At 37.4% G+C, this 27,763-nt stretch overlaps 1 protein-coding gene across 1 annotated transcript; it reads left to right on the top strand.

The window, feature by feature from the left end:
- Nucleotides 1–108: 108 nt before the first annotated feature.
- LOC115216408 (small ubiquitin-related modifier) lies at nucleotides 109–27,305 on the top strand. Its single transcript, XM_029785719.2, has 5 exons — nucleotides 109–260; nucleotides 773–844; nucleotides 18,493–18,570; nucleotides 23,729–23,800; nucleotides 24,789–27,305. The coding sequence occupies exons 1-5, from the start codon at nucleotides 240–242 to the stop codon at nucleotides 24,846–24,848; spliced, it is 303 nt and encodes a 100-aa protein (XP_029641579.1). The 5' UTR covers nucleotides 109–239; the 3' UTR covers nucleotides 24,849–27,305.
- Nucleotides 27,306–27,763: the final 458 nt, after the last annotated feature.

Raw genomic sequence — 27,763 nt, 5'->3', positions numbered from 1 at the left:
AAAGTCTCACTGTAACGAGACTTCTGAATTTTTTTTTTTTAAATCAAATATATATAATAAATTTCACTATTTTCTGAAGGGAGTATGTAAAACAAAACCACCAGGATTGTTTTAAATAATTTTATATCCAATAGAAAGATTGCTAAAAGCCATAAACCGTGAGATTGATTTGGTTTGTGGTTCGGCCATGTTATGACCCCCCCTCCTCTCTGCGGCTGCCGCGGCTCCACAGAACAACAATGTCAGACACTGTACAACAGGCGAGTATAAGTGTTTTTAGAAACTAGCTAAACCAAGAGATAAAGTAATTACAAATTGTAGGTTTTTTGTTAGTCACAGAAAAACAAGTGAAGCCCTTTCCTTCTACATATTACACGCACACACGTTATAAATATACAAATATATTTACATCTACACACAAATCTGCCTGTATATATATCTATATATTTATTTATTTATATATTCGTTTATATATACACAGTTATATATCCTGCATATATATATATATATACATATATATATATAATCCTGCATATATACACACACACATATATACATATATATATATATATATATATATATATATATATATGTATATATATGTCCGGCACATTAACAGATTTTTAGTTATATGTTTATTCGTAGAGTTCTCTCGTCATCCCGTTATTATTGGTTTTGTATTTGGAATCGGTATTAATTCGGTACCGAAATCTCTTTCAACTATGAATTCATGAAACTTATATCTCTTTCATCTTTTTCCCTCTTGTAATAGAGCACAAAACCCGAAGGCGGGGATTCCTCTGCCAGTGACCCCGAATATATTCGATTGAAAGTAGTCGGTCAGGTAAGAAAGTTATAAAATCTGGCCTTTTATTTTGTTTTAATCATCTAATCTCCAAGTGAGTGTGGCAATGTGTATTCTTATTTCCTTGTCAGTTTTGTGTACTAATAAAAATCATAGCCATCCGATTAAGAAATGAGGGTTCATTATACAATGCTCTCTTTATAATAGACCATTCCCTCATTTTACGTCCACATGGTGGTCTGGCTACTAACCCAACTAGCCTTTATCATTTCTTCAAAACCGTTAGAATTGTATTTTCACTATTAAAATTGTAAATGTTCGGCGTATATTCTTCTACGTAATAGTTTTTACTAATTTTTGTTTTGTGTATAATTTTCCCTTTTGATTGTTAAAACGGTTTGTCCGTTTTTCTTGTTCACATTTCCGATCGCTTGTCGAAACCACGTTTCCTTTTGTTGTAGCAGCATTCACATATACCCCACTTGTCTCCGTTAATGTGTCTCTATATACACTCGCCAACCTTAAAGTTTTTTGTAACAGAACCGTTGATTACATCCCACACTGTGTTATATATTTACCTGCCTTATCGTACAGATTGAGTTTCTCCTCTTTCTTTTCCCAATCACACCAAAGTAACTGGGGATTTATTTCATTTTGACCATTGGTCCCTTCTCTATGAAATTTAGAAATTTACTGGAGGAGAAAAGATGGGAATTGACTGGATTGAGAACGGAGTTAATCCGCCAAAACGGCGAATAATCGATATCGTATTTGATAACCAGAAGAATGAGTTTCCCTTTGAATTGGGTGGGGATAGAGCATCAAACTATATCCCTTTCACTCTATAAAAATAGAAATAAAAATTTATTAATATTATTGAGGGTAAACCGAAACGGTTGCAGAGTAATTCCTGTTATTTTTGTTTATTATGGAGTACATCTGTTGGTTGTGAGTTTCTACAAGTGTATCTGGGCGAAAGTGGTTGATTCAGTAACTAATACAGATTGACTAAATATAAATAAATAATTAGCAATATATGTTCACTAAATGTAACTGGTAACGAATGGATCGTTCTAGTATGTGGAAATATAAAGAAAACGTCATTTATAGACAATGAATGAATGCCGTCGATATTGTAAACATTAACTCTGTTTATTGAAACTATTTACGTTGCCTTTTGTCCATAGGAAAAGTATGAATGTTGCAATATTGTTCCCAGCCTTCACAAATTGACTTCTGTTCGTTTTTTAAATAAAGTTACATACTAAGTTTATTATCGTAAACTTAACAATCCATGCTGCAAGTTTTCAAACATTTTCATTTATAAATTTAAATATTTCAAAAAGAGCCCGACTCATTTTCTGAATGTGTTTTTATTGAAAGAGGCATTTTTAAGAATGATTACTTTTATAATTAATTCCTGTACTTTTAAATAGTCCTTCTACCGTCTTAGCCATTTAACTTCTCACTTCCTGATGTCTCTCTCTCTTTTTCTTCCGGTAAATACTTTTACTCTTTCTTCACTATCCTGTATATCACCTTTACTCCTATTTCGCTATTGTCTTCTACATTTCACTTGTTCTTTTTCTCGCCATCATCTTGATAGTTTTTATTTCTCAGCTCATTACTTAGCTATTTTTCACCTAACTACCGTCGCCTATCCACTTCACCACATATTTCATTCCAACTTTCATCATCGTTACTATCATTCTTGCTCCCTAACTCCCACTAACGACAAATTCGTGAAGATATCGACATTGTATCACGTTGAAATATTAAGCTTGCACCTGGCTGCTTCTTTCTACTTTTCCGGATCTACTTAACTCTCCGCCACTCCTGACTTCACTCTAGGCCTTGTTCCACGAGTTATCTATTTCTTTTTATTTTAATTTCAGATCGATTAAGATGTTTTTTCTTCCTTCAATTGCTATTGTATTCATTTTGATTTATACCAAGATCAATCGATCATTTAAACCAGCCTATAAAGTTACAACGATTTTATTTTGATTACACATCAGCGACAGTTTGCTTTGCGTTTAAACTTTTATTTTTGTCAACGATAATGCACATAAGTTTATTCACGTATAAATTAGAGACACTTGGAACCATTTGGTTGCTTCCCAACCACATGGTTCCAAGTTCAGCCCCACATGGCCGAAACTTTTGTCAGTGGATTTGGTAAAACGGCAACAGAAAGAAACCTGTTGTATGTCTGTGTTTCCCGCCAGTGATTTGCTTACGTCCCCGTAATTTAGCGGTTGGGCAAAGGAAATCGATTGAATAAGAAGTGGGATCGATTCGTTTGAAAATCTTTCAAGACTGCGCGCCAGCATGGTCGCAGTCCAGTGACTGAAACAAGTAAATGATGGAAGAAAAATATATAAGAGGTTGTGTGGTTAAGAAGCCTATTTTCCAACTACGTGCTCTGGTTCAATCCCAGTAAAGAAGCCTGTCGTATACACACACAGGTTGTGTGTATCCTCTTGACGCCCTGTGAAGGTTGTAAACGAGCATCATTATCATAGAAGCAGTGTTGGTCGTTTCCAGCCTGGATGTGGGGAAATATAAGTTGGAAACAAATGAGGGCTGGCACCAGGAAGGGCTTCTGCTTTTAGAAAATCTGCTTCAACAAAGTCTGACACCTGCAGGAATGGAAAAGTGGATGTTAAATGATGATGATTAGCAGAACAATTCAGCCAGTCCTTTTTGATAGTTTTCTGCAAGTAATTAGTTATAAAACTGAATATTTATTACCTGCGGATTTTCTTCCTCTGGTCTCCTGCTTCTTCTTAACAGTCAGATAACTGGCAGTAAGGCAAACAAGTACTTCAGAAAACCCCAAATGAGTTAAATTATGTTACTTTGGTGTTTTGCTGATTCTTATTAAGTCTTGGTTGTTTTTGTTGTTGTTTTTTGTACTGTGTGGTTCCATTTTGGTGTATATTTTGCAAGGAAATAATCTTTTACGTCGTAGCCTCAGCTGTTTCCATGGAATACCAGTTCTCAGAATTTAAAATGTTTACATTGGCAAGTAATCATCATCATTGTTTAACATCCGCTTTCCATGCTAGCATGGGTGGAACGATTTGACTGCGGTCTGGCGAACCAGATGGCTACACCAGACTCCAATCTGATCTGGCAGAGTTTCTACAGCTAGATGCCCTTCCTAACACCAGCCACTCTGAGAGTGTAGTGGGTGCTTTTACATGCCATGGGCACGAGGGCCAGTCAGTCAGTACTGGCAATGGCCACACTCAAATGGTGCTTTTTATGTGCTACCTGCACAGGAGCCAGTCCGGCAGCACTGGTAACGACCTCGCTCAAATATTTTTTCACGTGCCAGTAAGGCGATGCAGGTAACGATCACACTTGAATGGGGATTTCACTTGCCTTAGCAGGTCTTTGCAAGCTCCTTCAAAAATAATAGTTTTTTATAGATTTCTCTATTCTCTGAATTAACAACCTTATTTTCATCAAATTGTTTTGTTGCTGGTTTGACATTTACTGAAAATGTTTCTCTTTAATGTTTTAGGATTTCTCATTACCTTCAGCTCTTTAGCTTTTAAACTGGCCATACATGGCCCAGATATTCTGTGTTCAAATTGGCTTTACTGGCCTCTCATGCTTACTCTGCAATGTCATTCTAAAAACAAGTAACCACATCATCAAAATCTCAATGCTATGAGATAATGCATGATTGATTCAAACAATGGAGATAAACCAGCATTTGACAGAATAATAGGGATACTAAAGGGTTAAAGTATATAAATGCAAAATTATTATAACTTTCTTGTCTACATCACCCCCATGCCCCGAAAAAGTGGAAATAAGGGAGTGGAGGTCAGCCCTAAGTGTTGTTACTTTCATATTTAATGTTTCACTGAAAAGTTAACATCTATTGAGCATTTTTCTGAAATCTTCCAAAGTTTGCTTCAAAAACTTGGACTTTGGTGTTTCTAAATAGGCCACAAGTTTAGACTATGGCAGATTTACATAAATTGTAAGCCTGGTGACATTGATGCTATTAATCATCATCATCATCATTTAACGTCTGCTTCCCATGCTGGCATGGGTTGGATGGTTTGACTGAAAACTGGTGAGCTACACTAGGTTTGGCATGGTTTTTGTTACTGGATGCCTTTCCTAACACCAACCACTCCAAGAGTGTAGTGAGTGCTTTTGACATGATACCGGCATTGGCCATGTGCTCACATGGTGCTTTTTGTGTGCCACTGGCACAGATGCCAGTCGACTGGCACTGGTATTGGCCATAGCTACAATTTCACTTGGCTTGACTGGTTTTCTCAAGCACAGCATATTGCCCAACGTTTGAAGGGTGATTTTTATGTGCCATGACTATGATCTCACTTCGCTTGATGGGTCTTCTCAAGCACAGCATATTGCCAAAGGTCTCAGTCACTTGTCATTGCTTCTGTGAGGCCCAACATTTGAAGATCATGCTTCACCACCTCATCCCATGTCCTCCTGGGTCTACCTCTTCCACAGGTCTTGTTTCACTGCCGTGTAGTGTAGCTGTTCATACAGCCTGCCTTTCACTCTGAGAGAGAGGCCCTTTGTTACCAACAGAACTAGGAACTCATTGAACTTTGCCCAGCCTATTCTTATTCTAGCAGCTACACTCTCAGAGCCTCCACCTCCACTACTAACTTGGTCACCTAGATAACGGAAGCTATCAGCTACCTTTAGTTTTTCCTCATGGCATTTGATGGAGTCTATTTTTTGTACATCTTTAGTCTTAATCGTCCCAGTGCACCTTCCACACACAAAAACTATTTTCCCTGTTAAGCTTCCTCTGATATTGTTGCACCTCTTATGTGTCCATAGCTTATACTGGGTATATCTTATGGAATTTCTACCTACACTTTTCTTACAGATTGAGCAGGGCCATCTACCTGAAGGGATTTGTGATTTGTCTGCTTTCCTACTCACTAAAACTTTGGTTTTTGCTAGATTAACTCTAAGGCCCTTTTATTCTAGACCTTGCTTACACACCTGAAATTTCTTCTCTAGTTCTGGAAGTGATTTGGCTATGAGAACAATGTCATCAGCATAGAGGAACTCCCAGGGGCTGCCTGTCTTAAATTCCTCTGTTATTGCCTGGAGCACTATTCTGTTTAAACTATTGTAAGTGAAAGCTCGCAGAGAACAGGGAGGGATGGAGGGGGTGGAGATGAAGGATTGGTTATAAGTGGTTGGTGCAGGTGCTTGATTCGGTTTTCTTTAATTACAGCATTGTGTGGGAAGAAGTTTGCTTCTCAACCACATGGTTCTGGATTCAGTCCCACTGTATGACACTTTGGGCAAGTGATCTTTAGCCTTGAGCCAACCAAATTCTTGTGAGTAGAGTTGGTAGACAGAAAGTGAAAGAAGCCCATCACATGCACACAAGGACCTAGCAGTTTGGCAAAAGAGACTGATAGAATAAGTTCCAGACTTAAAACAATAAGTACTGGGGTTGATTCATTCAACTAAAGATCCTTCAAGGTGGTGTTCCAGCATGGCCACAGTCTAATGACTGAAATAAATAAAAGATAACTATTGGTAATCAATATAGCTTTTGTCTTGTTGGTTTAACTGAGGTGGGATCTTGTTCATAATTTGTCAACCAATGATTCTATATCATTGGTTGACTGTTCCACAGACAAACTGTACCCTTAATATAATCGTTGCTCAGTTTGACTGTCTGACAAAACTGAGCTTTGAATTCTTGGCTCAATCCAGCCAACAGGCTTCCATTGTTTTCCTCAACACGAGGTTATTGTAAAAAACATGACCATAAAACCACTGAGTGGGATTAAACCCAGGCTACTTTGTGCTTGTGAAGCTAAATTCTTAATTATTCACTTCCAAACAACATAGTTTCTGGTTCACTTCCATTGTGTGCCATCTCGGTTGTCTTCTATTACAGTCCCAGGTTGACTAAATCCTTGTGAGTGGTTTCAGTGAACAGAAAGTCAAAAAAACCCATCATGTATACTCAATACTTGAAGCACATTGAATATTAAGTTAGAATATTATTGCCTACTTTGCTATTCTTTTAATAGTTGTTTTTGTAGAATGAATTGGTAATTATTACAGAACAGGAGGTTTTACTGAAAATGACTGAATGTATTGTAATCAAAGACCATTTCTTCTTTTCTTTTTTTGTTTTTGTTCTGTATCACCAGAACTTAAATTTTATGCTGGTTGTGTTTAGTTTATAAATCGAAAAGGATAAGCTGAATATAAAAACAAGTACAGTGGTGTGTCAGAGTGGCTGTTTCAGTGCATTTCCATTGCCATCCTCTGGGGCAACACCTTTTCCATTTTGTCTGCTGGGACCATGAAGCAGTTTGATTTACAGGAAATTGTACGTTCCATTCTTTAATGTGAATTTATTCCTTATATGTATGGAGTCCTCCTTGTGGGCCACACATTTCTTGGATCCCCTTGGTGAAGAAGCTTTCAGCTTGTTTGTCAAAATGTCATCAACAGTAGATATGAGGCTAATCAGTGCATTTTTTTTTCATATAAAAACTGGTTGCTTCTTGTGATAATCAGTATCAATAGTAAATTGTTTAGAATTTGTAATGACCCTAAGATCTACTTTTGTTGCTTTTTATAGCCTAGATGGCATTAGGAAAAGCATTCAGCCATAGAAACCTTGTTAAAGCAGGCATTAGAGACCAAGACAGCCCTAAGGCTAGTTGGATCCTCTCAAACCATTCAACCCCTTTCTGCATGGAACATGATGTTAAACAATGATGATAATGTGGGACCTTGCTGGAGGGAACTTGACATAGATATACTTAGGTCAGCTGTCATCATCATCATACATCTGCTTTCCATGCTGGCATGGGTTAGATGGCTTGACTGGAACTGGTAAGCTGGATGGTTGCACCAGGTTCCAGTCTGATTTGGCATGGTTTTTACAGCTGGATGACCCTCCTAATGCCAACCACTCTGAGAGTATAATGGGTGCTCTTATAAACAGTTATATTGCCCAGCTTTATGCAACATGAGACGTTGCCCTGCTGCCCTACCAAGTGCTTTGTGTGGTTTTGATGGATGGTATGATTGAGTTGGGAAAATCTGGGCAAGCTTGAACTGATGATAATAATTGTCCAGGTCATCTTTGGTTGATAAAGGGCTTTTATCAGCCCATCTTTTTTTATATTAGGGTCTGTATTGGTGTTCATTGTATCTTTATTGTAAAAGGATGTGATTTGCCTATCTGTTGCAGAGGCTCTTTCATTGGCCAGCAAGTTCTCTTTTTGTTGCTATAAAAGCTATTTATCTTTATAGAAAGTATTGTAATTTCTGCCATGTTGCTTGAGAATTCTATATCACCACCTACGAACTTGAAATTATGTAAAATATGATGTGTGATTTATTATGAATATATGTTGTCTATGATTGAATATTAAATGTCATAGGTGTGTTAGCTTGTGCCACTCCTAAAACTGAATAATTCTTTTTAAGCACTTAACCAAACCCACTTGTAGCTCTCAATGCTGCTGATTATTATTTTATTTTTGCATTCTGTAGGTTGTTAGAAATCATTTTGTGGCTTTTTTGACAAGTTTGAATGCTTTCCTTGTTATATGGGCGTGGTTATAGGTACAGGTATAGCTGTGTGATTTTGGGTTCAGTCTTGCTGTGCAGCACTTTGGGCAAGTGTCTTCTATAGCCAGAGGTTGACCAAAACCTTGTGAGTGAATTCGGTAGGTGTAAACTGAAAAGAAGGTTGTGTGTGTAAAATATATATATATATATATATATCTTTACTAGTTTCAGCTTGAGAGCTGTGGCCATGCTGGGGTGCCACCATTAGCTTTGCTACACTTTCGTTAAACCTTCTGTAATATATGGCATTTGGTGAATGAGGGAGTTTGATGTTGCTGCTCTCATCTGCATTTCTTGCTGTGAGGTAGGTTCATTCAGAACTCTAGACAGGAGGAGATCCAGTTTTGTTTTGAAGATGCCCCCCAACCATTTCATGCAGGTTTCTCAGGCCTTGTGGTAGGATATTGAAGAGCTGATAAAACCCAAGCTGTTACAGTATCTGCTTCTGTATCCTGATAGCAATGCTGGGGTTTTTGCTACTATGCAGTGGCACCCCATTGTGCTGTTTGTGTAATTTTCAATTCCAAAGTTAGGTATAAGTTCTTGTAGAATTTTCCAGTTGTATATCGCTGCGTATTTTTCCCACCTTTGTTCTAGGGAGTAGAGTCTTAATTTTTTCAGTCTCTCCCAGTAGCTGACATGTCGCATTGAGATGATCTTTGTGTAGCTTCGCTGGATTGTTTTGAATTCTGTTGTTAATTTTACACTGTGTGGTGTCTGTAGTTGGGAGCAGTAATATAAATGGCTGAAGGTCCTCTAGAGGACCATCGTGGTTTCTTGTACTCTTGTTCTGAAAGTTATAAGAATCCATTCAGCCAGCCATCTGCATTTTATTGCCGAGCTTAGTACTCTGTACCTGGAAAGATGCATCATTACTCATGTCCATGTCACGTACTGATTTTGATTCAGAGATTGCAGTCCCTCCTTGGCCAGTGTATCCTGTCTGCTTTTCATTCAGCTCTGTATGTGGTAGCACAGAACTTGAAATTTTCCAGCATTAAACTGCATGTTATTTTCCTCAGCCCATCTGTATGTTGCAACCACTCCAGTTATCTTATGAGAGACTTTTGTATCATCTGCATTGCTAGCAAGGGTGGCTATCTAAGCAGCTGAGGGCATGTCTGAGAGGGCCATAATGAATAGCAATGGCCCCCAAGATATTGTCCTGTGGGACACCACTCATTATTTGCATTTCTTTAGAGGTAGCCTTGATGGTCACCACTACCTGACTTCTATCTTTTAGAAAGTCATATGGCCATTTTCCAAATTTTCCAACTATACCAAGATTACACATCTTGTAACATATACTGTGGTTGATTTTGTCAAAGGCTTTTGTGAAGTTGAGATATATCCTGTTCACACTTGAGTTGTTAAGCAGCTGCTTTAACACCCAGTTGTAATGCTGCAAGAGCTGTTTCAGGCAGTTTCTACTTCATTGAAAGTCATGCTGGGTGTCGGTTAGCAAGTCATTCTCTTCAAGGAATGCAATTAGTTTCATGACTTTGCAAATGTGTGAAGTCAGAGAGACAGACCTATAGTTTTTAGCATCAGCTCTGCTTCCTCCTTTTTTTAATAGGGCATATTATTCCTTCCTTCAGTTTGCCTAAGAGCTTACCACTTGCAAGGAAGCCCTGAAAAAGAAGCTGCAGTGATTCTGCAAGGGCTTGTTTGCATATTTGAGATTAATTGTTGGGAATTCATTGGGGCAAGCAGTTGAGTTTGTGTTTATATCATCCAAAGCCAAAATCTTTGATGTTGATGTAATCAATTAATGCTGCCTCTCTGATTACATATGTAGTGGTAAAAATTTCTACAGGTTTGCTGGCTTGCATGTTCTATTAGAGTTGGGTGAAGATACATTTGAATATTTCATTCAGTGTTTCACTTATCCTCATTGGGTTTCCTGTGAGGGAACCATCGTTTTGGAGGAGTGGCCCTATCTTGCAACACACAGAGGTGGCAGCTTTGGCATACTTAAGGAAGGTTCAAAGGTTTGATTTTATATTTTTTATAACCCAGGCTTAAATAACAATATATATATATATATATCATCATCATCATCATCATCATCATTTAGCGTCCGTTTTCCATGCTAGCATGGGTTGGATGGTTCTACTGGGGTCTGTGAAGCCAGAAGGCTTCATCAGGCCCAGTCAAATCTGGCAGTGTTTCTACGGCTGGATGCCCTTCCTAACGCCAATCACTCCGTGAGTGTAGTGGGTGCTTTTTACGTGCCACCCGCACTGGTGCCAGACAGAGCTGGCAAACGGCCACGAATGGATGGTGCTTTTTATGTGCCACCGGCACGAGGGCCAGGCGAGGCTGGCAACGGACACGAAACGGGGCGGTGCTGGCAACGGTCGCGAAACGGAAAGTTCTCTTACATGCCACCGGCACTGGTAACACATCTGCAATTTCCATTGATCGATTTCCATTGATCGATTTCGATTCTGATCCTCACTTGCCTCAATGGGTCTTCACAAGCAGAGTTTCGACATGCCACCGGCACTGGTAGCACATCCGCAATTTCCATTGATCGATTTCGATTCTGATCCTCACTTGCCTCAACACGTCTTCACAAGTAGAGTTTTGTGTCCCAAGAAGGGAAGGTATGCATACGTAGGCTGGCTCCATCCCATGTAGAAGGCCACGGGTTGTGGACTCACTTGTCCTGCCGGGTCTTCTCGCGCACAGCACACTTCCAGAGGTCTCGGTCTCTAGTCATTTCCTCAGTGAGACCTAAAGTTCGAAGGTCGTGCTTCACCACCTCGTCCCAGGTTTTCCTGGGTCTGCCTCTTCCACAGGTTCCCTCAACCGCTAGGGTGTGGCACTTTTTCACACAACTATCTTCATCCATTCTCGCCACATGACCATACCAGCGCAAACGTCTCTCTTGCACACCACAACTGATGCTTCTTAGGTCCAGCTTTTCTCTCAAGGTACTTACACTCTGCCGAGTGTGAGTACCGGCATTACACATCCATCGGAGCATACTGGCTTCATTTCTAGCGAGCTTACGCATATCCTCAGCAGTCACGGCCCATGTTTCACTGCCATGTAGCATGGCTGTTCGTACACACGCATCATACAGTCTGCCTTTCACTCTGTGCGAGAGGCCTTTTGTCACCAGCAGAGGTAAGAGCTCTCTGAACTTTGCCCAAGCTATTCTTACTCTAGCAGTTACACTTTCAGCACACCCACCCCCGCTGCTGACTTGGTCACCTAGGTAACGGAAACTATCAACTATTTCTAGTTTTTCTCCCTGGAAAGTGACGGAAGTTGGTCTCAGAGCATTTTCAGTGTTTATTGTTCCTGAGCATCTGCCACATACAAAAACCATCTTCCTAGTTAGCCTTCCTTTGACATTGCTGCATCTCTTATGTGTCCATAGCTTACACTTGGTGCATCTTATAGAGTTTCTACCTACACCTTTTCTACAGATCGAGCAGGGCCATCTACCTGAAGGTGTTTGTGATTTGTCTACCTTCCTACTGATTACGACTTTGGTTTTAGCTAGATTGACTCTGAGGCCCTTCGATTCTAATCCTTGTTTCCACACCTGAAACTTCTCCTCCAGTTCTGATAGCGACTCAGCAATTAGAGCAAGGTCATCAGCATAGAGGAGCTCCCAAGGGCATCCTGTCTTGAATTCCTCCGTTATTGCCTGGAGGACTATGATAAATAGGAGGGGGCTGAGTACTGAGCCTTGGTGGACCCCTACCTCTACCCGGAATTCTTCACTGTACTCATTTCCAACCCTCACCCTACTAGCGGCGTCCCTATACATGGCCCGCACAGCTCTCACTAACCATTCATCTATCCCTAGTTTTCTCATTGCCCACCAGATAAGGGATCGGGGGACCCTGTCGAAGGCTTTCTCCATGTCAACAAAAGCCAGGTACAGGGGCTTATCTTTGGCTAGGTATTTCTCCTGCAGCTGCCTTACCAGGAATATAGCATCAGTAGTACTTTTCCCTGGCACAAACCCAAATTGCATCTCATCTAAACTAACTCTCTCTCTAATTAGTTGGGCTATGACCCTCTCCGTAACCTTCATCACCTGGTCCAACAGCTTGATACCTCTGTAGTTATTTGTATCTAGGGCATCACCTTTACCTTTGTAGCAGTTGACTATTATACTGCTACACCAGTCATTGGGTATGACCCCTTTGTGTATCACCTGATTAACTATATGGGTGACTAGGCTATAGCCGACACTACCAGACATTTTGAGCATCTCTGCAGTGATTCCTGATGGGCCTGGGGCTTTCCCTGTCTTCATGCTTCTAATTGCCTTAGCTACCACAGAACTATCAACTCGGATAGCTGGTCCCTCTGTTGGGTCAACATTCGGCAGACTCTCTTTATCCCATTCATTTTCTTCATTCAGCAACCTTTCATAGTGGCATCTCCAAACCTCTCTCTTCGCATCCTCATTTAGCGCAAGTGAACCATCTTCCATGCGAACACACTTCTCTCCTACCACATCACGATTCTCTCTCAAACACTGTCTTGCAACACAAAACACCTCCAGTCTTTGGTCCTCACGGCGCAGATATATATTATCGTTTGACATCAGATGAGCCAGTGAACTTCATTGAGTTCCAGTATCTATTCCACAGCTGACTGCCTTTCCTGATGCCGGTCACTTTACGGAGTGTATTAGGTGCATTTTTCATAGCACCAGCACTAATGAGGTTGCTAAGTATTTCACAAGGCCAGACCTCTTTGGGTGAATAGGGATGTAGTATTGAAAAAGGTGGTTTCATAACAGATGTTAGAGCAGCTAAAGTATGATGCAGGTACAGGAACATGGCTACCTCACCTGGAATGAGAGAAAATAATGGTGGTGATGGGGTGTCGGTATATTCTCAAGGTACAAAAAGGGGAATAAAAGAGAGAGTAGAGCAGAGGGTTGGGTAAATTGACTAGAGAGTGACAGATGGTGAATGGAGGTGGAAGTGTTGTCAGTGGTGAATATCAGTATGGGGGGTGGGTGGAGGAAATAGGTGTGGGTCAGTGAGGAAGGACAATTCATAAAAGTGGGGAGATGGAGAGTAGCAGTCTAATAAAAGTGTAGGTAGATCAGAAATAGGGAGATGATGTGAAGTGTTGGGGGAGAAAGGGATGGAGGTCAGAGGTATGTAGGGATGGATATAGCGAATAACAAATTTGTGGAGAGGTTGATGGCAGATATGAGTGGTGGTTCAAGAGAAAAGAGTGCTCAATGGAAAATTAAGTGGTAAGGGATGATGGTGAGAATGTGGGATGTGTGACAAAAGGATTGAGAGATAATTGGTAGCACAGAACATGTTAAAATGCTGATGGCAAATGAAGACCATATTTGATTGGGATTTGCTTCATAAGGTGGCCATTGAATCTTAAACAATTCAAGATGATAATCATTAATAATAATTGATAGAGAAATTCTCCATTTCTTTTAATATTCAAATAGCATGATAGTTATTTTTAACTTTGTGATTTGGTGGGCTGCTGCTGTCTATAAAATGCTAAGGTTTCTTTAACATGGACATCAGCATGTTTCTGTTGCAATCAACTTCATTTCTTTATTTGGAAATTCAAGCAATTTCTAAATTTACTATTCTGTACTGAACTTCTTGGGTTTTTGAGAGATTAACTACAACAAGCATATAAATATATACATGATGTGCCATGGTTGTACATAAAAAGCGCCTGGTACACTCTGTACTGTGGTTGGCATTAGGAAAGGCGTCTAGCTGTAGAAACCTTGCCAAAGCACAATTGGATCCTGGCATTGCACATCCCAGTTGATAGGAAAAATCAGACAAGGATGTTCAACATGGGTCTAAAAATGTCAAGGTATTTGTGCTTCGGGGGTTATGAAACCTAACAACATTGAGGGGTTAAGGAGGCACAATGCTGGCTTATACAATCTTCATACATCTAGATAGTGGGACAGCAAAGTAGCTCTTGTTAGGTTCTCTGAGAGAGAAGTTACATATCCGTGAAACAGAAGAGCCATTTCTAAGATTAATGTAATCTTTTGATCTCATTTGTACATTTGAGGGTAATCTACACTGGTTTTCTTTTAGTTATAAGTTAAAAGTTACCAAGAAGGAGGAGGAGAGGTCACTGCTAACTTCTTTGAGATTGAAGCATAATAAGATCAATGGAAATAAATTTTGCTTGTTTCATTAGGCTCTAATATAATTTTTAAAGTAATTTTATTACTTTTTGACTTATCAAGTATCCTCAGAATTGCACTCTCAAAGGCAGAACTAGAAATGTAATTAGTTGCCCTGAGTAACAAATAAAAGAATAAATGAAAAGACATTTTAGTTCTTTTCAACTTTGATTTGATTCCCTGCATTTCTTTTGACCCATTTCATAGCCTCCTAACTTGCTAAATATTTTAGACAGTAGCTAAAAGGATTTAAAAATTATGTCATAAAATGTAAAGAGGTTAGAGGAATATTTCTTTTGTGGAAAGATTTATTGAATACTAGACTACTTGTCACCCATTGGGTCACGAATAGTTCAAGGTACCTGAAAAAGCTGCGTATCTCGTGAATCCGTGGTCTGATTTACGTGAAACTTTGTATTCACATTTTAATGGTATCTTACTTTCAAAGCATTTCCCCCATTATATGCTGATTTGGTTATTTATAAAGGTACCTGAAAAAACCCACGTATCTTGGTAACCCATGGTCCAATTTATGTGAGATTTGTTTCATTCCGTTTGTATTCACATGAGCATCTGATTCATGATGTCTCCTGCTTTTGTCTCTTTCCCTCTGTTTCACCAGACACTCAGCTCACCGAGTGTCCGATTCCTGATCTCTCTCCTTCTGTTCTGCCAGATGCTCAGCCCTTGCTTTATCAGTCTCATTGATCTTTCTATTCGCATGCCTCTCCTGATCTTGGGTATATTTTGTAAAGGACCTATTTATACTCTATTGTGAAATAATTTTTTCTACAGGTTTTTTTGAGTGCATTCAGTGTCTCCCACCTCCCAACCCGCTGCAAGCCACTTTCTTCCAGAAAAGAAAGGGGAGAGGGGTGGTGGGGACCTCATAGTTTCCCGCCAATGGAGTTTGTTTTGCAGGTTTATTTTTCTTTTCCCAGTTATTTTGCATACTTTCAAATGAATGTGACATCAAAATCATGTGTAAACGGCTCCTTTCCCCAGTAAAGGAAAGTTTTGGCTGCTATTTCTAGTGAGACATTAACCCTTTAGTGTTCTCATTATTCTGCCAAAATTAATGCTTTTTTATCCACATTCTTTTAAACTAATCATGCCTTATCTTGTAGCTATGAGATTTTGATGAGGTAGCTGTTAATTTTTAAGATGATATTGTAGGGTTGGTGTGAGAGACCAGATCTGGTCAGTTTGAACATAAAACAGGTAGAATATTTTTGGCCGGATATGGCCGGTTTAAATGCTAAAGGGTTAAAGATAGACTTTAATAATTGAGTTAAGGCTGTATTTTTTGATAATATAATGCCAAAACTCTCGATTCAGTGGCATAGATCACTTATCTTGCAAGATTCCTTGTCTTGCAAAGTTACTTGGTGACCCTGCCAGTGTTGGTGCCACATAAAAAGCACCCAGTCCACACTGAAAAGTGGTTGACATTTGGAAGGGCATCCAGCTGTAAAAAAACTATGCTAAAACTGACCTCACCTGTGCTGGTGCCACTCTGTTGGGTAGTTGGTGTTAGGAAGGGCATCCAACCATAAAAGCCCTGCCAAAACAGACACGGAAGTATGGTGCACGCTTCTGCTCAGCCAGCTCCTGTTAAACCATCCAACCCATGCCAGCATGGAAGGAGGACATTAAATGATGATGAAGTAGAGCCAAATCATAGCTAATTTACTATAAAGTGATTAGTATGTATTGTAATTAAGATGTAAAATTGTTATATAAGGGTGGGGATGAATGTGTGTTACTGTCTCTTTGTCTTGACTTTGCATGAAAGTTGTGTCGCCATGGGGGAAATATTACCTTTCTTGGAAACAGGTGAAGGTGGATGACAGGAAGGGCATCTGACTAGAAAATCTGCCTTAATAAATTCATCTGACCCATGCAAACATGGAAAAGTGAATGTTAAATGATATGTTTGAGAGAGAGAGAAGAGTAATGTGTTGATATTAATTATGTATACCAGTAACCTAGTTGAAGGCAAATACCTTGAGTGCAAACACCAAGGTTTTTCAATTGCCCATATTATATATGAGATCCTATTGAGGACATCACTAAGGAGGTGCTATAAAACTGAAATGTCTGTTGCTTTTAGCATTTGGTTTTTAAGACTAAACTCACTCCACTCTACATAGTCTATAAATGTCCAAAATTTTTGATCAGCTGATCTTGTTGCATTTATTTGTATTACTTGTTTTTAGATTTTAAACACTTCTAGAAGGAAACTTAGGCTACAAAATTAATTAGCTAATCCCTTGATCTAGGCTTTTTAACTCCCAATATTATATATGTGAAGCCCTACTGTGTGTTGTTTTTAATATGGAGAACACTTTACTCAGTTTTTTCTTAACTTTTGAGCCTCATTGTTTAACAATGTTTTCTGTTTATCTCTTTTTCTGAGCTCCTCAAATTCATTTACCTTAGATAAAAGTGAAACCCCTATGAAGAGTCCCTTGAAGATGAATATGTAGCTGGTTGTGGAATGGTATTTCTGCCCTGCCACATCTTGTCCTAAAATAAATAAATCTTTTGTCATAGTTATTTCTTATCAATTGCAACTTTTGAAATAGCATATCTTGCTGCTCCTATTTAGGCATGAAATTACTGATCTTATTTATAAATAGCAAAGCTGTTCCATGTCAATTATCTTACAATTTTGGATTTTAAAGGTTCACAATATCAATATTATATCTTTTTAAATCACTTGGGAAGTTTTTCTCTTAATTAAATCTTTGTAGATTGTTGTTCAACCCCAGGTCAGCTGTGGCTGTTTCGCCTTTTTTTTTTTTTGGTTTGACTATATTATCTAACATGGCTTTTCTAGCCAGGCGACAGGGCCATTTGGTTACTATCTATAATGAGTCAAATGACCACATAAACTATAATTTAAAATCGATGTAATTAACAAATGAAATTTTACTGTTAATTAAGACTTTGAACTTTGTTTTCTGTGCGGAATTTTTGGAACCAAAGCTTTATAAATTACAAAAAAAAACAAAAAAAAAACTGAAAGAATGGTAGATAGTTTTGTATTGTTTTGTCTTTGATTTTAGATTTTAAAATGTTTTATAGTGGTTGTTTCATTCACAATGGATAAAAAATTTCTCTGAAACTTCTGCTCTCTCAATCTGCATTAATGATGTGTAATAATTGTTAACTATATTGTTATTTAGTGTTTGCAGTTGGATACAGTTGTGTTTAAATATATGCACAATCAGTTTTCATTAACCTAGACATACTTAAAAATTGTTAAGCATCTATTCAACTCTTTAGGTAAGGCTATCAAACTATGGCCAGCAGTAATAGATCATCTGACCTCTGGCTCAGTTTTATAAATAAATTAAAAAAAAAATTTTTTAAACATTCTGTGAAATATTGCTAGCATGCATTCTGAGTTGTAGCCCTATAAAAGTGCGTCTTTAGGGAATCACTTCTTACTTCAACCACTAAAAAGCTTTCATCTCTCTGTGTAAACAAAGCTTTGCTAACACCACATTGATTCCTTTCTTTCTTGTTAATAAAGTTATATATATATATATATAGACCCCTCCTTGGCTCATGACATCTAGTGAATGCTTCAGTCTGTTTTTAGAGTGTATTGTGTTTTAATTCATCCATATTATTTTGGAACACGTAGTTCCTGTTATAACTGTGGGTGTATGGTGCTTTGACATACTTCTTGCCTTACTTTACAATGTATGTTGTATTTTGTTTACATAGTATAACTGAGCTTTCTGTTATAATTCAATTATCTCTCTCTCAGCTGCTTGCAGTGTGATTCCCCTTTATATAATTTTAAAGTTTTGTATTCTGAATGATAGTTGCATACATAAACCACCATACATTCATAAATTGTTGTTTTTTCTTTTTTTCATAGGATAACACAGAAATTCATTTTCGTGTAAGAATGACTACAAAAATGGAGAAGTTGAAGCGATCATACAGTGAACGGCAGGTAGGATACAATGATGTCATTTCTCACATATTGCAAAAGAATACAATTTATAATATTGTCTCTTGAAACAAGAAATTAACTTTAAGATTAGTAGCTTTCTTGCATGATATTTTAACTTGTAAAACTTTTGTCTAATTTGGTGTAGGCATGGTTGTGGTTATGGAGCTTGCTTCTTAACCATGTGGTCTCAGGTTCAGTCCCATTGCATGGCACTTTGAGCAAGTGTCTTTTATTCTAGCCCCAAGCTGACCAAAGCCTGGGTATTGGATTTCATAAGCCGAAACGAGCCTCTCTGTGTGTGTGTGTGCGCGTGTGCCCATGTCCAGAACTCATGTGATGGTTGAAATTTAGCATCATTGCTATATAAGTGAGGTTGTTTTTTTCTAGTCTTCTGTGAAAAACATTTGCAGGTATAAGGAAATATTACCTTGCTTGGAAACAGGTGAGGGTTGGTGACAAGAAGGGCATCCAGCCACAGAAAAATCTGTCTCAATAAATTCCACCGACTCATGCTAGCATGGAAAAGTGGACATGAAATGGTGATGAGGAAGGGCTTGGTAGTGGTGGTAGAGATGATTCTATGAAATAAATGCTTCTAGTTTGATTAGCTTTTTTTATTACCTTCAAGGTAAATGGAGAAATTAGATTGTAGTTGTTTCATTCCTAACAGAAATATTTTTTTTCTTAGCTTTTCTGTGTTGATATGGATTAAATGATGTTGTTTTTGGTCTTGTTCCCTTATCTATTACATTGAAAATAGTCTCTAACCTCAGTTTCTCAAACCTTTTGTAGCTGTTTTCCACTATCAACTGAAAGTATTTTTTTTGTCATTCACTGTCCATTTAGATTTATCCCTTTAGCATTTAAACCAATTGTATCCGGCCAAAATATTCCATCCATTTTATATCGAAACTGGCCAGATCCAGCCTCTCACACCTACCCAACAATGTCATTAAAAAAACTAACAGTCACATCATTGAAGTCTCAAAGCTACAAGATATTGCATGACTAATTCAAAACTGAATAAATAAGCAGAACATTTGACAGAGAAGTAAACTGAATGCTAAAGGGTTTAGTACCTACAAGCTTTATTCTCTCATAAATATTTCACAATTGTGTTGTCCTGACACTTAATCATAAGTTAACATTGCAACATCAGTGTAGTAGTTTCCAGTTAGCACATTTTCTGTGTACACAGCTTAAATTTCTCTGCTGTATAGCATCACATTGTATAATGGCCCATAAAATCCACTTTTTGCTGAGAAAATCAAATTCTGTACTGAAGTAAAACCAGTTTTCTAAACTTAACCCAAGCTTTATACAGTTCGGCTTCAATTTCTCACACACTAATTATGTCACACAGAATAACCTAGACACTTCCATTAAGCTATATTAACCATTACTAGTTTTTTTATTTTCTCATGGCGACTACGGAAAGTTCTGCATTCCTGATATCTTTAGTGTATCTTTTGTTTGTACCTTGTGCAACAAACAAAAATTCAACATTGTGATTTTTTTGATTCAGTGTACTATGGTCAAGTTGAGTTCAATTGCCTACCACATTCAACTAGTTATTAATCTTAGGTTGTAGTAGAAGACACTTGTCTAAAGTTCCACATTGGCATTGAAGCTGAAAATATGCAGTTGCAAAGTGAACTTTGCCTTGAAACCATGTTCACTTTGAGGTCTTTAAATGAAATCTGCATTCCCAAGAAATTCTTTTGTATGACTTTAGTATACAATAAACTCTGTCCATGATATACTGTAGTCTCTCTCTCCCTCTCTGCATTTAGCTTCACACTCCTTGGTGATTACTTTAAGGTGTCAGAGAAAGTAAAGAAGGCTGATGATGAAATCAATCTCAGTTATAAAGCTGTAATAGATTTCTACCTGTGATAGTAGATTCTTTATTGATTTCTTCATTGATTTCCGAATTTTAATTTTCTACAAAACTCACAGTTTCATGACTCATTCATCCATACTTTGTCTACTATTTGTCCTTTCTGTTGGTTGAACAATCAAAATAATTTTATCCCCAGCTAGGAACATCTTGTTATAGCAGTTATGGTTCCTCATCTTGATAAATACCTAAGCTGTATCCCATTCAACTCTACTTTCTACTAATGTCATTATGGTTCTTAATTTCTTCTACTTTGTATTTAAACCTTTGTGGCTTCTATTGCTTTGCTGAATGTATACTTTTACTATCACATCTATTATTTTTGTCTATTGGCACATATTGGGCATAAGATGCACGTTACATGTCCTGTTCATTATAGGATTGGTGTGGCATCGTTGTCTTGACTAGAGGGTTATAAACAAGCATCCCCATCATTCAAGTGGTGTTTGTTTCCAGTCTTTCAGGAGGAACCTGTTTGTCCATGGAGAAATATGTTGCTTAGAAACAGTTATGAGGGTTGCAACAGGAATGGCATCTGGCTAAAATGCCTCAAAAACTTCCATCTGATCCATACAAGGATGGAAAAGTGAACATTAAAGGATGATGTTCTATCATTGTCTTTCAAAGCTAATAATACCTGAGGTTTCCCCATAAGAATATTTTAGCTGTTGAAGATTCACACACATCTACTTGACAGTGCAACAAGCAATAAGATGATTGATTCAGGACTTTTGGCTGTTGTTGCTTGCCTGAAGAAGTCTGAGAAACATTAGTTTGGAGAAATTAAACCAATCACACTTCTTGACGTTTTATTTTATTAGTCTTGGAGGGGTGAGAGGTAAAGATAATCTCAGTGGAATTTGAACTCAGAACATAAAGGATTGGAATCGAATACTTTAAGACATTTTGTCCAACACTAACGATTGATACATCACCTGATATATTTTTATTTTACAATTGCTCATAACAATACATTCATGACCCTTTTCACTATTGCTGAGGGTTTGTGTACTTATATCATTTCCAAACTTTTGATTTTTCTTCATTGTTTCATGTTTTCTCATCTTCACAGTTCTACTTGTGCCAGAGAAGCTATATTTATTTGATAATTAGCTTAACTCTTTCTTTTTTCTTACTCCTTCCAAGGTTGTTTATCCTGTGTAAGGTTTATTTTATCTACTAAATTATTCTACAACCATATTACTTGTTACCCAGCTTGAGCTTTTGTACTATTTTCATAAATGAATTGTTTCTTACATTAAATCCCCATTTCTCATTCGGAAAATAACACATGCACACACACACACACAGGAGGAGGAGGTGGGGAATGGAGACACCAGTTCTATGTTACACTTTGGAGAGGCTATTTTCCAAATCGGTGCTGATATTGCAGCCAAAAAAATTATTTAAAGAACTCCTCTGCATTCAGCTCAGCTCTTGACAAATCCATTGATATAGAAAATACCCAACTTCTGACAGTATTCGTTTTATTATGCTTCCACTGATGTAATTTGAACCTTGTGGTAATAAATGGAACAGCTCATGGCATTCACTTTTAAAAAAATGGTGCTTGATTAAACTTTGAATAAGCTCATCAGTGTTGCAACATAGATGAATACTTGCAGTCATCATCATCATCATCATCATCGTTTAACGTCCGCTTTCCATGCTAGCATGGGTTGGACGATTTTGACTGAGGGCTAGCGAGCCAGATGGCTGCACCAGGCTCCAATCTTGATCTGGCAGAGTTTCTACAGCTGGATGCCCTTCCTAACGCTAAACGCAGTGTTGGGGAAAATGCAGGATTAATTGCACTCTTATGAAAATTGAACTCACCTTTCTGCAGTTTCTCTCTGTTCATTGTATCAGTTGCCATGAAGTACTGGCAACCATATAAGTATGAAGATGTCTTGAAATCTGTATTCGATTAATTTCATACTCTCAGCTGGAAAGATTCACTGATATTTCAGAAGTGTTATTGAAGAACTGGCACACGAAAATAATAGACTGAGTAATATCTGTTTCTACAGCGATGTCAGGGGTGATTGCCAACCAGTAATGTCTTGTAGATTTGTTGGTCAGATGGAGCCTTATGCTTCTTTGCAAGCAAATTATCCTCTTCTCAACCAGAAGAGACATAATGAATCATCTACACAGTCTCAACTTGGCGTTCTAGGGGAACGTTAGAGATATTGTCAAGAAATGTCAGCCACTTTCTCAATCTTTACTCTTTTACTTGTTTCAGTCATTTGACGGTGGCCATGCAGGAGCACCACCTTTAGTCGAGCAAATCAACCCCAGGACTTATTCATTAGAAGTCTAGTACTTATTCTATCGGTCTCTGCTAAGTTACGGAGACATAAACACACCACCATTGGTTGTCAAGCGATGTCGGCGAGACAAACACAGACACACAAACATATACACACACACATATATATATATATATACACATATATACGACGGGCTTCTTTTAGTTTCTGTCTACCAAATTCAGTCACAAGGCTTTGGTTGGCCCGAGGCTATAGTAGAAGACACTTGCCCAAAGTGCCACGCAGTGGGAATGAACCCGGAACCATGTGGTTGGTAAGCAAACTACTTACCACACAGCCACTCCTGCGCCTATATCTTCATAGAAGAGTAAATGCGTTCTCTGATATTGAAATAAAATCTCCAACTGGAAGACACGTCTGGGAAGATTGGAAACAAAGAACACTGCTTGCATGATGGTGACACAACTATTACACAATGCCAAGGCAAGGAGACAGTGACACACGCGTGCACACACACATACACAAAGTGGGTCTCTTTCACTTGTTTCCATTTTTTATATCATTTGACAAGGCTTTGATCAGCTTGAGGTTATAGAAGGCACTAACATGTGGTTTAGAAGCAAACTTATCGCACAGTCACGGCCTGTGTGTACTATATGTATATTATCATTTACACACAATTTCACTTCCTCTCCTATTGTTGTGAGCTGTGACAGAGGTTCAATTCTTGATGGATATTTGATGGAGCTTTTTTGATTTCTTGTTGCAAATCTAGCCTTTGTTGTTGACTCAGCAATGTATTTGGAAGTACAGCTTTATTTTAATTACTGTTTATGAAACTGCTAAAATAATTTGGAAACATAAAAGCTGATCAAAGCCTTGTCAATTGATGTAACAAATGAAAACTGAAAGAAACCTAGTGTGTGTTATCTTAAAACTCGGTCTTTTACTCATATTTCACTTCTTCTTTTCAATTCTATTGAAGGGTGTTCCAGTGACTTCTTTGAGATTCTTATTTGATGGTCGAAGAATTAATGACGATGAAACACCAAAGCAGGTAACCTTTTTTTCTACCTGGGTTGAAAAAGAAATAACTTACACGTCTTAATTGTTGACTACTTCGTTCTTCATAAAAAAAAAAATTATTCTCTACAAATTTTACAGTGTCTTTTGTTATTTTAATGATGTCCCCTACAGCAATGCAGTTACTTAACCTTAAATGTTCAGCCATATCAGACACGAATGTTTAAAAAATCTTTTTAGTGAAGATGGAAGACATGACTGTTTTTGGGACCCCTGACACTGATGGTGGGGAGAGAGAGAGAGAGAGGATGTCCTTCTCAAACCAGTGACTTACTCTGAAATGCTTTCTCAAGGCACCCAAAGTGCCAGGACTTAATCTGTTGCCCAGTTTAACTGTGCACTTTGGTGTAGGCATGGTTGTGATTATGAAGCTTGCTTCCTAACCATGTGGTCTCAGGTTCAGTCCCATTGCATGGCACTTTGAGCAAGCTTCATAACCACAACCATGCCTACACCAAAGTGCACTGTTAAACTGGGCAACAGATTAAGTCCATATATTAATTTTAGGCAACCATCGTCTCTGATGGTTCTTCTAAATTAATTTGAGATCATCAAGTGTCAAAGTGTAATTCTTGTCTGAGCAGACCAGAAATGTCGAATTGTTGCTATTTTAGTATTATTAGAATTAACAGGTGAATCTCTAGTTATTTTCAAAGAAAGTGGATATGGCAGTTAAGACAGTTATTGTCTCTCCAGTATTGAGTTGTTTTAATAATGGATAAGTTAATTACTGTAAAGTAGGATGCTCATGTCAGACTGTGTTTGTTGCCTTATTCACTGGCTTATTTACAGGGTTTGTGTGGATCTGATGAAGCAATCTTGTAAAAATATAGGAAGCTTAACTCTTTTTTGGGGATTCTGGCTTAGATGTTTTTCTGTAAAATTTCCATTTCTATAATATTGAAGATATTTTTTTGTTTTTTTTTGAGTTTCTTAAAATCTATTTTTAATTTATTTTTCAGCTTGAAATGGAAGATGATGATGTGATAGAAGTGTACCAGGAACAAACTGGTGGTTGGTAGATTAACTTGAGATGAGGGATCATCACGCTGCCTTGTGTTGAACTGGTCCCCATCCACTGTATGTTTAATATTTGAGAAACTAGTAGTGGTGGTACTAGAATGGAGTGGGCTGTCGAGTGTGGACGGATATACTTATTTCTCTCCATTTAACATTTTAATTTCTTTTTTTACTCCCTTTACCTTTCCCAACTTCTTTCTCACCTTTTTCTCCTCACCTTCCTCTTTCTCATTTCTTTCTCTTTTTTTTTGTATATTATTTTTTTTCTTTTTAATATCCTTCCCCCTTTTCCCTAAAAAGAAGAAGAAGAAAAAAAAGAACCTCTCTGCCCACCACTGCTGGTCTGTAATATATTTACTTGTGGCTTGTTCCCTTCTGGGATTGCAACATCAAAACAACTGCAGCAACAGACTATCAACTTCACACCATCTCTCATTATCATTAAATATATAAATTGATACACACACACACACACACACACACGCATATATGCACACACACACACACACGTGCACACACACACATGCACACAAACAGCTCCCCTCTCTATTAAGACTAAAAGTTTCACTGGTTAAAATGGATGTGAATGTGTGCCCTTCAGACTCTCTTCCCCTTCCAGAATGTTCCAATTGAGAAGTTTATCAAGATAAATTACAACACCAACAACAATTGAGAAAGAGAACCCTGCAAATCTTCAAAAGTTGTGAGAGGAGCCTTCAGGCAAGTGACTGGCATATATATATATATGTATTTATATATATATATATATATATATATAATGCATACACACCAGTTTGTCAGTTTACTAAGTTGTTCAGAAATACTCCAGGTCTTCTCCAGATTTCAGTGTTATCTGTACATGTTTTAGCTGCTTAATGCGCTTTCCAGCATATATAACTTGTACTTTGGCATCATTTTCTTTCACCCTTAATGATAATGTTAATGATTATGAATATTTAGGTATTTTGCTACATCTATTATTTATTGCCATGATGACTGATAAATTTCAGTTTGTGATGTTTAACTGTCATTTTAATCCCCATTTATTACTTATGTTTTGAATATCAGGATTATCAAAATTGGTAAAGCTGTGATGAAAGAACATAATTGGATTATCAGGAGTGGTAGAAGTGATGCTAACACTAAAGAATGCTATATAAAATGTTTACCATTTACTTTCCTTCCTCTCAGATCAACTTTACCTTTCATCCCTCTATTTGATAAAATAAGTACCAATAATATCCGCGGGGGGGGGGGGTCATTCCACTGACTATATCGTTACCCTACAAAAGAATATGACCTTGTACTTAGTAAAAATACCCACTATTAGACTCCTCATCTTGGATTTACATCAAATAAAACCAATTCCATTGAAATGCCTATGAATGGCTTTTTAGGCTATGTCCCTTATATTTAGTTTTAAACAAGGTTTAAAGTTATGCTGGTCAGTGCCATAGCAGCAGATCTAGAACATCAATGTAATAAGTTTTTCTCTAATCTTTTTATTTGCACTGTAAACTTATCTCTAGTTTCTTTTCAAGTTCCATGCTGACTTCTCTCTACTGACAATAGAGTAAACAAACCTTCATTTCTCTCGTTTACAAAATCCACACAATCCATCTCAACTGATCAGTTGAAGTTGTATTGTTCACCATTCTCATTAGATGCCTTACACAAAATTACTTAATTGCTATAACATTAGCTTATGGAAGGGTTTGTCTCTTTGATTTAGGTGCCATAACATAAAATCGTCAGTGCAACCTTCAAGCCACGACCTTAAATGTTATTTGGTACACAAGATCAAGTGAGCTCAACTGAAAGCATTCCTTTTTTCTAGTAACCTGCTGTCCTTTGAGGAAATGCAGCTGGAAGTTTTCTGGTTTTTTTTTTTTTGGTTTTTTTTTAGACTGGTCTCACTCCTATCTGGAGATGAGCTGGTGCTCAGGTAATTTTTTAATGAATATATTGTCATTAGTTGTAGGGATCAATCTGATATAATTAACCTGCTGCTTTTTTTTTTCTATTTAAACATTGCTTTCTACTTATGTCTACTGAATGTAGTTTGATAATTGGCAACTCCCTTTATTTCCTCATGGATTTTGTGACCAAGATACCATCTCCTCTAGTTTCATTGTTGCTAATATAGTTTTATAATTATACTAGAATGTATTAATATAAAAAGTGGCAACTATTTAATAAAGAAGTATTTTAATGTAATTCCTTTTGATGATAATCATAAAACATTTTCTTTTATATTTGTCTTCACTGTTTATTTTTGGTTCTCACCAATTGACTTGTTTGTTCCCACAGCTTTTGTCTTTAAAATGGCTTTCAAAGAACTAAGCTTATTTCTTTGCTCTAGCTCTCTTCTGTAATTCTACTATCCTCTGTTTCTAATCCTATTCGAGTAAAAGTAACAACTATCTGAATTTTTACTAGCCGAAATTGGAACTTTTAAAGAAAAATTATTAAAAAAAAAAAATTTGTAATTAGATTTTTTTTTCATCTGATTTGAAAATATTTTCTATTTCTATTTTTTTTTTAATATGTATGTTTTGAAAGTAACTGGTGTTTTACAGTCTATTTTTATTTCGTATCTCTAGAAAAAGAAAACCTTCACACTTGTCTATATAATATATGTATATATATATATTTATATATATATATATATTTATTATACCACACACACACATATATATATATATATATATATATATATATCTTTACAACATACCTTTACACACCAGTATCCATTATAAAAATTTGAAAGAATTATTTCATAAGTGGCGTATCTGGTGAATTTACCTTTTTACAAAACTACAATAAAAATCCATGGCCTTCCTCTTGAGCATGTCTCTCCTATACTGTGTTGTTATTTCTCTTTTGTCAGTGTTAGTTTCCTCTTTTCAAACTATTA

Source organism: Octopus sinensis, linkage group LG10 (genome assembly GCF_006345805.1).
Source record: "Octopus sinensis linkage group LG10, ASM634580v1, whole genome shotgun sequence".
Classification (NCBI taxonomy): domain Eukaryota; kingdom Metazoa; phylum Mollusca; class Cephalopoda; order Octopoda; family Octopodidae; genus Octopus; species Octopus sinensis.
This window is presented reverse-complemented; position numbering and strand designations above follow the sequence as displayed.

Excerpts from the sequence above, each read along its gene's own strand:
- LOC115216408 (XM_029785719.2), top strand. The coding sequence starts at position 240 with ATGTCAGACACTGTACAACAG. Across the intron at positions 845-18,492 it reads GATTGAAAGTAGTCGGTCAG|GATAACACAGAAATTCATTT; the intron begins GTAAGAAAGTTA and ends TTTTTTTCATAG. Across the intron at positions 23,801-24,788 it reads ACGATGAAACACCAAAGCAG|CTTGAAATGGAAGATGATGA; the intron begins GTAACCTTTTTT and ends TTTATTTTTCAG.